General features: G+C 34.3%; 1 protein-coding gene and 1 pseudogene across 2 annotated transcripts; one reads left to right on the top strand and one right to left on the bottom strand.

Moving 5' to 3' along the window:
• Nucleotides 1-2350: 2350 nt before the first annotated feature.
• Nucleotides 2351-5006, top strand: LOC143597594 (GATA transcription factor 9-like). Its single transcript, XM_077076063.1, has 2 exons — nucleotides 2351-2712; nucleotides 4048-5006. The coding sequence occupies exons 1-2, from the start codon at nucleotides 2470-2472 to the stop codon at nucleotides 4753-4755; spliced, it is 951 nt and encodes a 316-aa protein (XP_076932178.1). The 5' UTR covers nucleotides 2351-2469; the 3' UTR covers nucleotides 4756-5006.
• A 3331-nt stretch (nucleotides 5007-8337) lies between these two features.
• On the bottom strand, nucleotides 8338-11790 carry LOC143597592 (nuclear pore complex protein NUP35-like; annotated as a pseudogene). The gene is made up of 4 exons (XR_013146936.1): nucleotides 11233-11790; nucleotides 10105-10261; nucleotides 9907-10017; nucleotides 8338-8841 (listed from the first exon to the last, which is right to left on the bottom strand). The product of XR_013146936.1 is annotated as a nuclear pore complex protein NUP35-like (transcript).
• Nucleotides 11791-12439: the final 649 nt, after the last annotated feature.

Below are 12439 nucleotides of genomic sequence, written 5' to 3'. Positions count from 1 at the left end.
GTTATCAATTATTTTCTTAAATTCTTACCCATAGCTTTACTTTAAGTTCATAATAATTACTTCTTGTGTTATATATGTTGTGCAACTATGTCACTATATACTTTTATATAGATATAAAATAATTATCTTATCAACTTTCACTATGATATAAATCCAAAAAACAAGTTAATGCTTCATATCATAAAAATATAGATAATATGATCAAATGTATTTGACTTCACTTGTAATCAAGCTTCCTTCTTCCTTTACACTCGGGAGTCGATCTCCTTCCTGACTGAGGAACTGTCTACCGCATTACCGACTACGTCCCATAGAGATTGTCTACGTGAGACTGTCCCTTGGCATGTACATCTCACTCATGGCTCAAACCCCTAGCAAGAGACCTTCGCCTTCCACCTAGGTTGCGCGGGAAAGGCACAAAGTCAACCCGATAGAATAATGAAGCTTCATAGGGTCTTTCTATCCAGACGCAGGCAGTCCGAGAGAACAATGAAGCTTCACAAACTTGTCTATATCACCGAGCTTCTCTTAGATATAAGTTCATTTTCACGTAATAAATGTATTAGAATACACCATTTAGTAGACTAGGGTTTGTAGAAAATTATGTAATAAGATTTTGGGTATATATTTCGGGTAAACTAGCATACGTTATTGGGTATAACAAAAATCTCATACTCGTGAAACTTTTTTAAAACTAATAAATCACATGCCCAATCTCATACCCGAATACTTGTCCCGTTACATGTTTCAAATACCACGGGTTGCCAATCAGGTTTGAGTCAGGATATAATAATATGTGATTATGCTATGTATCATGACTAGTGGGGTATACACAAACGTTTTTTGATGATAATATGAAGATTCTTAAGTAAGTTGGAAACATGAACATGTAACGCGTTTGAATAAGGTAATGGATGTTGACAATAAGGAATGTAAATAGGTGTTACAAGAAGAAAATGAGCTCAATTACAGCTAACCTAGTGGACCATAACCATTGGTGATTGTGTGTGGATTCTTTGGCATTTTCTTTATAGTACCAACCATCCAATATTCTTTTAATCTCATCAACTTTTATCAATTAACCCATGTTCACCTGTTCATATTGGATACACAAAATATCTATATGATTTTAAATAATGAGCCCATTTTTGTGCATTTTGCTAATATAATAAACTAATGGAAAGGGCGGTGTTAGGTTAAATAAAACTAAACAAATAATAATAACTGGTATTTAGAATCGTGTTTTGTAACGAGACTGTTTAACCAAACAAAAAGTATGCGTAAAAACCATTGAAACACGCACACACATTGCGGCATGTTAACTCAAAAAAATTAGACCAGAACGTAAAACATAGAAAAGAATAACTAAGTCGACTTAGGACCCACACATTGTGACAGTGCCTTTAAACCGAAAACAATAAATAGACGTCAAACGTTGGACTTCCCATGCACGTTGAATTAACTCGCAAATTCATTCTAAAATGTAAAACAAAACCATAACACAAGTAAATAGTTATATAAACTTCTAAAATATAGAGTTCATCAAAATTCAAACTAAACCATAAAAGTTATATTGTACTTATACTAATACTTTAAAAGAAGAACATAAAAGTTATGGGATACGACACAAATAGGAAAGAGTATGGTATACCTTTAATTTTCTTTTGAACGGTAACAATCTTCAATCTAACTAGGTGGTCGCAGGTTGGCTTGAGGCCGACCCCGGTTTGGAACCTCCATAAATTTTCTCCCGAAGGGTATAATCCCTGGTTCCTAAGTCATTTCCGCATCCTCGAGAAAATCTTCTCTCAAAGGACATAACCCGTGGCATGGTTCTAAAAATCGTCCCTAGGCGTCGAGTACTCAACGAGTAATCCCCGTCTAGGTCGAGTTCTCGGTGAGCCATCCCCTAGTACTCTCCGACTAAGACCGAGTACTCCCAACTTTGCAATCGGCCGTCTAGAATCCGTCTAGCGATTTTTGCAACCTTGACCCATGATATAACTTTTATCAGTTAAATGAATAGTGTTAATGTGAGAAAAAACCAAAATCTTTTAATTAGTATATGAGAAACAATAATAATAATAATAATAATAATAATAACTAATGAAAAGAAAACCATGTGAAAGAAAAACAAGAAAAGAAAAAAAGGAAAAGAAAAGAAAAAGAAAAAGAGAAAAAATAAAAAAGCATTAATAGTATTTCAAAGTGAAGGTAACAAATTCAGGAATAGCAAACAACTTCACAGAACTAGCAAGTGACTTGAGACATTAGATTCTTATATAATATTTTATATTCTTAATAATATAACATTATACAAATATTATTATAATAAAAAACATTTACACTTTACCCCCTTCCTCTTCACTCCTCAAATACCTCACACCACCAACACTCTCTTTTCATCTTTCTTCTCATTTCATAATAATAATATTATTACAATAATAATAATAATCACAAACCCTAACAATGGAAGGCTACTTCGGCGCCGGAGAATGCAACCAGTTCACCGTTGATGACTTGCTGCTTGATTATCCTAACGGCGATGACGTCATCATGAACGAGGCGTATTTGGAGACATTTGGCGCGAATTCGGCTGATTTTGACAGCTCGAACTCGTCGGTTTCCGGCGGCGAAGCGCAGTTGTCTGGGAACATGAGCTCTTATAGCTTATCTGACTCTCAGTTTTCCGGCAATGAACTCTGTGTTCCGGTAGGTTTACAGTTTGTTGATATTATTATTATTATTATTATGCGTTGAGTTTCAGTTACGTTTGCGTTTTCGTGATAATTTGGCGATTCGATATAAGTTTGATGAAATTATCGCGATAATTTGGCAGTTTGAGCTCAAATTGATGAAATTATGCGTTGAATTTCAGTTTTATTTCGTTTTTATGCTCAATTTCGCTCTAATTTCAGCAATTTAAGCTCAAATTGATGAAATTATGCGTTGAATTTCAGTTTTATTTCGTTTTTGTGCTCAATTTCGCGCTAATTTTAGCAATTTAAGCTCGAATTGATGAAATTATGCGTTTAATTAAGCAATTCGATCTCAAATTGATGAAATTATGCGTTGAATTTCAGTTTTATTTCGTTTTTGTGCTCAATTTCGCTCTAATTTTAGCAATTTAATCTCAAATTGATGAAATTATGCGTTGAATTTCAGTTTTATTTCGTTTTCGTGCTCAATTTCGCGCTAATTTTAGCAATTTAAGCTCGAATTGATGAAATTATGCGTTTAATTAAGCAATTCGATCTCAAATTGATGAAATTATGCGTTGAATTTCAGTTTTATTTCGTTTTTGTGCTCAATTTCGCGCTAATTTAGCAATTCAAGCTCAAGTTGATGAACCTATGCGTTTTATTTAGCAATTCGAGCTTAAACTGATGAAATTAGGTCATTATTTGTGTAATTAGTTTAATTACACGTTAAATTTCAATTCAATTACGTTTTCGTGTTCATTTTCATGATAATTTATTAATTCAAGCTCAAACAAAATGTCAGTTTATTAGGGACTTTATAGAAACATCCAAACGATTTACAATGAAGTGGCAGGTAAGCGGGCAACAAGCTGCGCCGCAACCCCTTTTGGATAGCAAACCCAATCCGACTAAAAACAAAGTTTTGATTCTTATGGGCTGATACGTTACTATACACAACTTTCTGAACCCTATTCAAAAGGTCCACAGCATCCGGAGCTAAGAAACCAAAAGTGTCAAAGGCGAAGGGGATAAACACGTGTTGATTCTCCAAACAAGCTCTCTCGTGTTTAGCAACCTTGCCCGATGCCGCCTTCAATGCTGCCTGGCCTGCTACAAATCCAGTGTCCCTAATCCCAACAAGAGGGGACACTCAAATTGTTCAATTACACATTTAATATCAATTCTATTACGTTATCGTGCTCAATTTCATGTTAATTCACCAATTCAAGCTCAAATTGATGAAATTAGGTCATTATATGTTCAATTACACGTTTAATTTCATGTTAATTAAGCAATTAGACCTGAAAACTGATCTAATTAGGTCATTATGCGTTCAATTTTGCAGTATGATGATTTAGCAGAGCTAGAATGGCTATCAAGCTTCACCGAAGAATCATTCTCCAGTGATGACTTACACAACCTGCAACTAATCTCCGCCGCCAACAAAACTCCGGTCACCGACACGTCGTCGTCCGTCACTACTCCGGTTTTCCAACCGAAACCCTCACCTCCTAACAGAATCACCTCACCTATATTCCAAAATGACGTTTTAGTCCACGGTAAAGTCCGTAGCAAACGCTCCCGAGCCGCCCCTTGCGACTGGTCCTCCCGCCTCCTTTTACTCAAAACGTCATCGTCGGGTTCTGACATTAACCAGACGACGCTAAAAAGGACCGAAGGTCCCGGTTCTAATAATAATAATAACAACAATAATAATAATGATAATACGGTTAGAAGATGCTTGCATTGCGGGTCTGATAAGACACCGCAGTGGAGAAGGGGGCCAATGGGCCCTAAAACGTTGTGTAACGCGTGTGGGGTCCGTTTCAAGTCGGGTCGGTTAATGCCGGAGTACCGACCGGCTGCTAGCCCGACTTTTGTATCCGCGAAACATTCGAACTCTCATCGTAAGGTTATGGAACTCCGACGGCAAATGGAGCTCCGTAACTCGCAGCATATGGTTAATCATGTTTCTAACTTTGACGGATGTAACAGGGTGGATGATTACTTGATTCATCGTCAAATGGGACCGAATTTCATGCATATGATTTAAGGGTTTAAGGATTTAAGGGTATAAGGCAACTGGAATCTCGGAGACGGGTTTGGTGGTAATTTTAGGGTTAAGAATTAAGATTAGTGGTTTTACTTTAATCTCCCATTTTTACTGAGGATTACTTTTATCTTAGAAAAGAGAAAAAAAATGATATAACAAATTCATTGTAGAATTTTGTAACGTTGTAATGAATCCACTGCCACTAAATGTTGGTTGTGTCTAATTTTTTGTTAATTTTGTTAATTACTGAAATAGCTTTTGATATATCAGGTCGTCTTTTATTATTGGGTTTCTGAACAGACGGGTTTTATTCGTCGGTCGTTAAAAAATATATATATAACGTTGAAAAATTGAAATGGAAATGGGTGCTTTAACTAACGTAAGCGGCATGGTCCATGTTTGTGCACTCAATAGCACATGCAACTGCTCAAACTTTTATATCAAAAGTCTTATCTCTTATCATTTCATTTTCCAAGACTTTGCTTACAATTTACCTATTTTAGTTTCACATTATTACCCTTCATCCAACACACATTTATGTTGCATTCAATATAAAATATTGATTGCTTTTGTACGTGTTTGTTGACCGATAATAATTGATACCGACAATTTAACATATATGAAAAAATATCTTGAAAATTTTACAGACAATTGTTTTCGTAAAAATCATTTGTCATTAAGTGTAATCGTGTAGAGTGTAGATAGTTTAGTTCTTAGTTAGGTTTAGATCATGTTTGACAATAAAAGTGAAAGTTAAAATTATTGTTAATCTATAAGTATGAGCTATCATTGGTTAATAGATTATAGCTTGATTATAGCTTGGATTATTAAAATATAAATTTTTTAATTTTAAAAAAAGTATTTCATTTCAAATAAAGTTATATAAATAGTATAACTAAAAGTTCTTATTAATAGAAAGCAAACTATTAAATGAGAAAGAAATATACACCCAAAAAAAATCATGTTTTAAGGCAAGAGACGCAGTCCAAGACAACAGACAAAGCCTTTAAAACACCATTTTAAGAAGTCTTTAGTTTTACTGTTTTAAGTCTTCATATGACAAAATTTCGTCGTTATAAAAAACGATACATGCAAGTCAGTAGTAAGAACTCTCATATGCTAATTATAATATTAATAACTAGCCTTTTATAATCCACAAGGTGAGCACATATGTGAAATGGTTCAAACTATTATCGATGTATGAATTATTTATTGTGTTTGTCTTTCATTATATAAACGGAATGTATAAAATAAGAAAAATGAGTATAAATGTTAGTAACTCATTGTCTTTGAATTGTGGTAGTTGTGATACTAATCAACATGCTAAGACAAGTTTCCATGATTATGAGTTCATACGTTAAATAAGTGTCGGTTGGGGGGTCAAATACGTGTATTCTACTAGTATATTTCAATAATTAAATATTAACTTTGAATTTAAGCAAATGTGTAAATTGTAATGATGAACTTCAACTTTTACTTAACTTTGAAGGTTTCATTGATTCTTTTTTCTTTTAAATTTTGTTATAAGTTGTTGATTATCACATCTTCAAAACCGATTTTGATAGGTTATTAAGCGTTTAAAACAATCGTTCACGAAAACATCTTCCAATGCTCTTGCCAGTCGTTAACTCCGGAGAGACCATGATAGTCTTGTAACCGTTATAACTAACTGACGAAATTTTGTAAACCCTAATTTTCTTTAACATATTAGAGAAAAGTGTAACTATTTTATACATACGCTACATGACAAAAGTTTCACATATGTACTTTTTTGACCGATAACTTTAGTTTCACGTATTTATTTTTTTGACTATTCAACTTTGATAATGAACTTTTAATTTTTCAACTTACATTATCACTTTTTTAGCCATTCAACTTTGCTAATGAAACTTGTGTCACAAGGTCCACAATACTATTACCGTATTGAATCGAAACGTTGTCAATTAACTTCCTGTCGCATATCCAGCACAATGCATAGTAACTTTTAAACATGTGATACATTTAACCCGTTTCACCATAAAGTATCTCTAAATTTACTTCTTGTTAATACATTTAGAAACAAACAATGGAATAATAAAATAAATAAATAAATAAATAAATAAATAAATTAAAGGTACTTGAAAGTACAATGTATGTACACATGACAAGGGAGTAAGAGTGGTGGGGGTGGGGGGGGGGGGCATACGTGCATGTGAACAAGCACATGGTACAATAATTGAGGTACGTGAATAGAGAAATATAAAATAATAATAATAATAAATACAATAAATTATTAGATACATTAAACCATAGCTATTTGTCTTCCATGTTACTACTACTGATATTATTCTCTCAACACAATGCAACAAGCAATGGGACTTCAACTCCATACTTTCACGTTACAATCCCATTATTTTGCTTTGACTGGTATAACCAATCATCAAAACTCACACCAAAAATATCTAACATAAAATACATAATCATAAACTCACTCCAAAAATATCTAAGTGGTGATGTTCACATAAATCACACTTTTTTTTATTAATTGTAATACATAATATGTTTATACGTATATGTAACGGTTTATCTCACTCTCTTCCTTTCTCTAATACTATACCAGATAAGAATTATCGTACGTGTATTATGTGATTCTCATAATTTCTATCTGTGATACCGGTTACATATGTATTTGAATCATACATGTCATGTATATATAATATAAGTTATAAGGCCAAGTATAGTGGACCCGCTACACATAGTCTAACTAACTGCATAAATTTAAACGCTTTTTTATCAATTTGATTGGTTTGACCTTTGAAAGTCAAAGTATTTAATATTTATAGTTTACTTCAATTTATTGGTTAAAGTGAACATAAAACTAATTACTATAATATCAAATGTGAGGATAGAAGATGAAGATCACTTAATGGACATAACCACTCTACATATACGACTGCAACAATCGAATAAACGCTTGTATATGTTGTATTAATTAATTGTAATACATAATTCTTTTATGTAACCGTCTATCCGACTCTTCACTAATACTATATCAGCAAAACATTATGTACACGTGTATTATGTAAATATCGTAATTTCTATCTACAACTGATTGTGTATTGGAACCATTTGGAACCATTGTCCGTCACTATCATATAATATAAGTTATAACTAACTACAAATTAATAAATTTCAAACCCTTTCAATCTTTCATCAATTTGATTGGTTTGACTTCTAGAAGTCAAATCCTTATAGTCTACTTCATTATTATTTGTTAACTTCAAGTGAACATAAAACTAACTACTACAATATTAAATGGGATGATAAAAGATGAAGAAGATCAACATCATCAACCGAAAGGAAAGATGATCATGTTAAATATGTCCACCTGTCCAGACGAAAATTTTTATCGTCTTCGATGGAAATTGTACACGTTGTTAATTGTTCATATATGTTGAATGGTTTACTTGATTGAAGTCAAATGTTCATAGGTAAAGTCATTAACAAGTCAAAATATACATATTGGTGTAGTCATTAACTAAATGGATGTGCAATGGAAATCACATGGTCAAAAGCATATAGGAAGGTTTAGTTTGGCACTTATGCCTAATGCAAATGCTTAGTGGTTGCCTAACATAATGGTTTTTGCCTACCCAAAAACACACTCATGTGCACATCTCTTTCATTTCACACACATTATAAACACTTCAAATATATAAAAAAACACTCTTAGTCATATTCCAACATCAAATACATCATATCAAGTAAACATCGCTTTAACGTCTTTTACAATCTCTATAAGGCTCTATACCATGTAAAATATTACAGACCGAACATTAAATCTACAATTTTGGAAACCACTGATTTTGCAGGGGAGGCAATGGTTCCACCAGAATGTGGGCTTTGATTGTGGGACCGAGTAGATGCGTTGAAGGCGATTGGGTCGGGTTTTTTGGTAGTTGGTGGTATTGGCATGAATCCTTGATTATGCAGTTTGTCACTAAGAGATTGACGCTGCATTGGATCAACGGGTTTTACTCCGATTATTAGGGCTCCGTTTAGTTGCATCCCGTTCTTGCTTAAAGCCTTTTGAGCATCGAATCGACTCTGAAGAATAATAACATTAATAAATAAAACAAAGTTTTAGAAAGTGTTAGCTTAAGAATTCTAAAATAAATAAATAAATAAATAAATTTATCTGCTTAATTAATGTGGACTGCACGCGAAAAAGCGACAATCTTTCCTTATCATGAAAGTCATAATTTAAAGCTATCTCATTGTTCAGTGCTGACCATTTTTCTTGCGATTGATTTTGGTTTAAATGTTTTTTTACTTCATCACTAAGGGTGTGCGCGTGTCGATTTTGGGTTCAAACCAAAATTTTGGTTATATGTATGGGTTTGGTTATGTTTAGTGTTGCATTTGGGCTTGAAATGTTTAGTTCAAGAAAAGTTGGTCCAAAATAGTGATATTGGGCCCAAAACTATCGGCCTAAAATATTTGTTAACCACTTACTAATGAACTTGGGCCTAAAAATTTTGGCCCAAATAATGAGCTCGGTTTAAGCCATAAAACCAATAACAAACATTATAAACGAGTTCAGTTTTGGTGCGAATAGATTCGGTGCGGTTCAGGTTTTTCAGTTTTTGAAGCATAACCAAAACCTAACTGTAATTTTCGGTTTAGACAAGAAACGAAACAAATCGTCAATTATTTATTTGAGTTGGCTATTTCGATTCTGTTTTGTCGGTTATTTCAGTTCAAGTTATTTTTTCTGATTAGTAGTTAAACCAGTCAAACACTACAATAAATATATAGAGACATATATATTTATTGCATCATCGTTGCAGCGTTAATTGTCGTTCACAGGTGTATAATAATGTAGAGTTAATATTGGATAAAATCATGTTTCAACATTTTAGCAGTTTAGTAGTCCTTTAACCATTAAAATGTTGGCTTCAAACTTGAAAGCTGAATGATTTTACTTTTATCCGACATTAACTGATATATACACTGTATGCCACACGGCCCGAATATAACAATTTGCAAAGAGAACCGTGTTTTCTAGCCAAATAGAGGAGGTAAAATGCATATGAATATGAACAATTTGGAACCGGATATAGGACACCAAGCAACAAGTTGAAACTTGCAGTTAAAGGTTTGAGAAATAACCTGATAAAGAATGTGCATCCAATTAGAATCTCTTGACCCAAAATGTGCTTGAGAATTACACCGCATTTTTCAAACTCCCGAAGAACTATATTTGTATCTGCAGGTGAAAACCTGCAAATTCACAGTATATAATGTTAGATTTATGCCCAAAATTATGTTCATGATAAACATAAATTAATTTAGAAAATAAGAAATTACCCAAAAACAGTGACCCATTCTTCTTCATCAACAGAACCCGCAGGCAAAAAATTCCGTTTAATATCCGGTCGTGCAACCTCCCGAGGCGGAGGTAGTGTGAGCAAAGCCCCTTGTTGACGATGAACAACACCATCCACCGGAGAACCCGCACCTGAACCTATTAGACACAATGTAATCAGTAAATGCTAGAGATAGCATTATGTAAATATGGGCAAGTATATAAGTTTTAACTCTTTTATTTCTATGTACTAATTTCACATAGCAAATCCAAGCTAAAGCCTAGCTTTGGCTCGTTTAAGGTATTGCACACAAGCTCGAGCCAAGATTAGGGTTTTTCTCAAAAATATATAAAAATAACTAAGAGCTTATATAAATTAGTTACAAATATTAAGCGAGCCGAGCTCAAGATTTGAAAAAATGACTCACTAACCCAACTCGAGCTTTAAAAAAGGGAAGCTCGAAATGGGTAGGGCTTGAACTCAAGCTCTCGTATAATTGGTGCGCATGAAACCGAAAAACCTATCCGGCAAAAAGACCAGACATTTTGGTTTTAAATAGTTTTTAAAATCGAACTTACGGTTTGGTTATGTTTTGGTTCTGGTGTAATAAAAACCGAAAAAACCAAACCTAGCTATATTAATAGATTTTCATTTTTTTTATTATTATTTAAACTAATTTATACGAATTTAAAGAATAAATAACTAAAATATTTTAGCCTATATGGATAAAAGCTCTAACAAAACTAGCTAAATAACTCAATTTGAAACAACCAGAGTTGAGCTGGCTCATTTTTGTAACCGAACCAAAATCGACCATGGCTCGATCTTAGGCCCGTTTAACTTCAAAAACGAGCTCAAGCCTAGCTTAGGTGCCTCGACTCGAAAACAGCCCTAGATAATAGTTTATTAGTTATTAATTAACGAAATGACTAGCTCAAAATAACTTTTTTTGGTTCGAATGGCAAAAACCGAAAAACCCGAAACTGAACTGAAAAACCGAAATCAATCCTAACCCAACAGAAAACTAAAAAACCTGTTGCAAATTCAAAGTTTCGGTTTTTGGTTCGGCTTTTGCCAAAACCCATCCGACCTGTGCACACCCTAATTATCATTTATCAATAATACTAACCCGAACCCGGAGCCTTTGCTTTATCATCACCCACACTCTCACTCCTCCCACCTCCCGACCACCAGCTCAAACTCGCCGCCGGACTCTGCAACTTATTATTATTATTATTATTATTATTATTATTAGGGCTTGTAGAAAACTGCTTCATAGACGGCGTTCGAGCCGGTGTTCTCAAGTTCAAATTATTATTATTATTAATATTATTATTATGCTCCGGCGAGCCTACCGGATACTCAGATTCCGGCGAGAAATCCGACCGGTCTTCGAGCGTGAACACCGGCGGCGGTGGAAGATCTGAACTTGCAAAGTTTTCGCGCCATAAGGCGGAAACGGCGGCGGATTGGCCGGAATTTGTGAACTTGCCGGAAGCTGATCGGCGGGTGGTGACCGGAGTGGGCTAAATCGTTGAAGAATAAAGATTGTTTAGTGGTTGATTTGGGGGTTTTGTGGATACTTGAACTCATTTTGGAGTATTTGAATTTGGTGATTTGGAGCTCTGGTTTCTGGTTATTTGGGTTTTGAAAAGTGGTTGAATGTGATAATAATATTTATTGGGTAGGTGTGTGTGTTATGTTACCGTTGGCAACAAGCCATAGTGAATGTAAACGAAACGAACTAAATGTCTGGTTAGACGGGAAGTTTGTTTATTTTCTGTGAACGTTCGGTAATGTGTTTGTTTAAGTGTGTTTGGTTGGGTTTGTTTAAATGAAGGCACGATGGAGTTGAACGAACCTCATGTCTGGTTATGAGGAAAGTTCGTGTATGGTTGTACGTTTATAAGTGAACGGACATGAATAAAAAAGTTTCGTTTGGTAAGTTTAACGAAGGAACACGAACATAGGTCGTGTTTGTTTAATAGTGGTTGTGAACGTTCGGTAATGTGTTTGTTTATGTTCGCTTACATGTGTCCGGTTCGGTTTGTTTATGTATGTCAGGTTTGGTTTCGTCAAATGAAGGCGCGTGGTAATTTAACACTAGGAAAAAACGGAAATATAGAAATGAATATGAAAACAAAATTTTCCTTCGGTATGGTTAATGAAGGAACATGAACAAGGTTGCATGCGTCCGGTTGGGTTTGTTTAGTGTGTCGCATTCGGTTTGGTTAAATGAAGGCACACGATAATTGAACACCAGGCAAAACAGGAAAATCCTGATATGAGGAATGTCGTGGATTTCAAAAGGAAAGGGTGAGTGGATTCATGCGATT

Source organism: Bidens hawaiensis, unplaced genomic scaffold (genome assembly GCF_021521415.1).
Source record: "Bidens hawaiensis isolate Kalapana, Puna unplaced genomic scaffold, B.hawaiensis_p1.1 tig00048632_1, whole genome shotgun sequence".
In the NCBI taxonomy this organism is placed as follows: Eukaryota; Viridiplantae; Streptophyta; class Magnoliopsida; order Asterales; family Asteraceae; genus Bidens; species Bidens hawaiensis.
The sequence above is the reverse complement of the archived record's forward strand: the minus strand, read 5'-3'. Positions and strand labels throughout refer to the sequence as shown.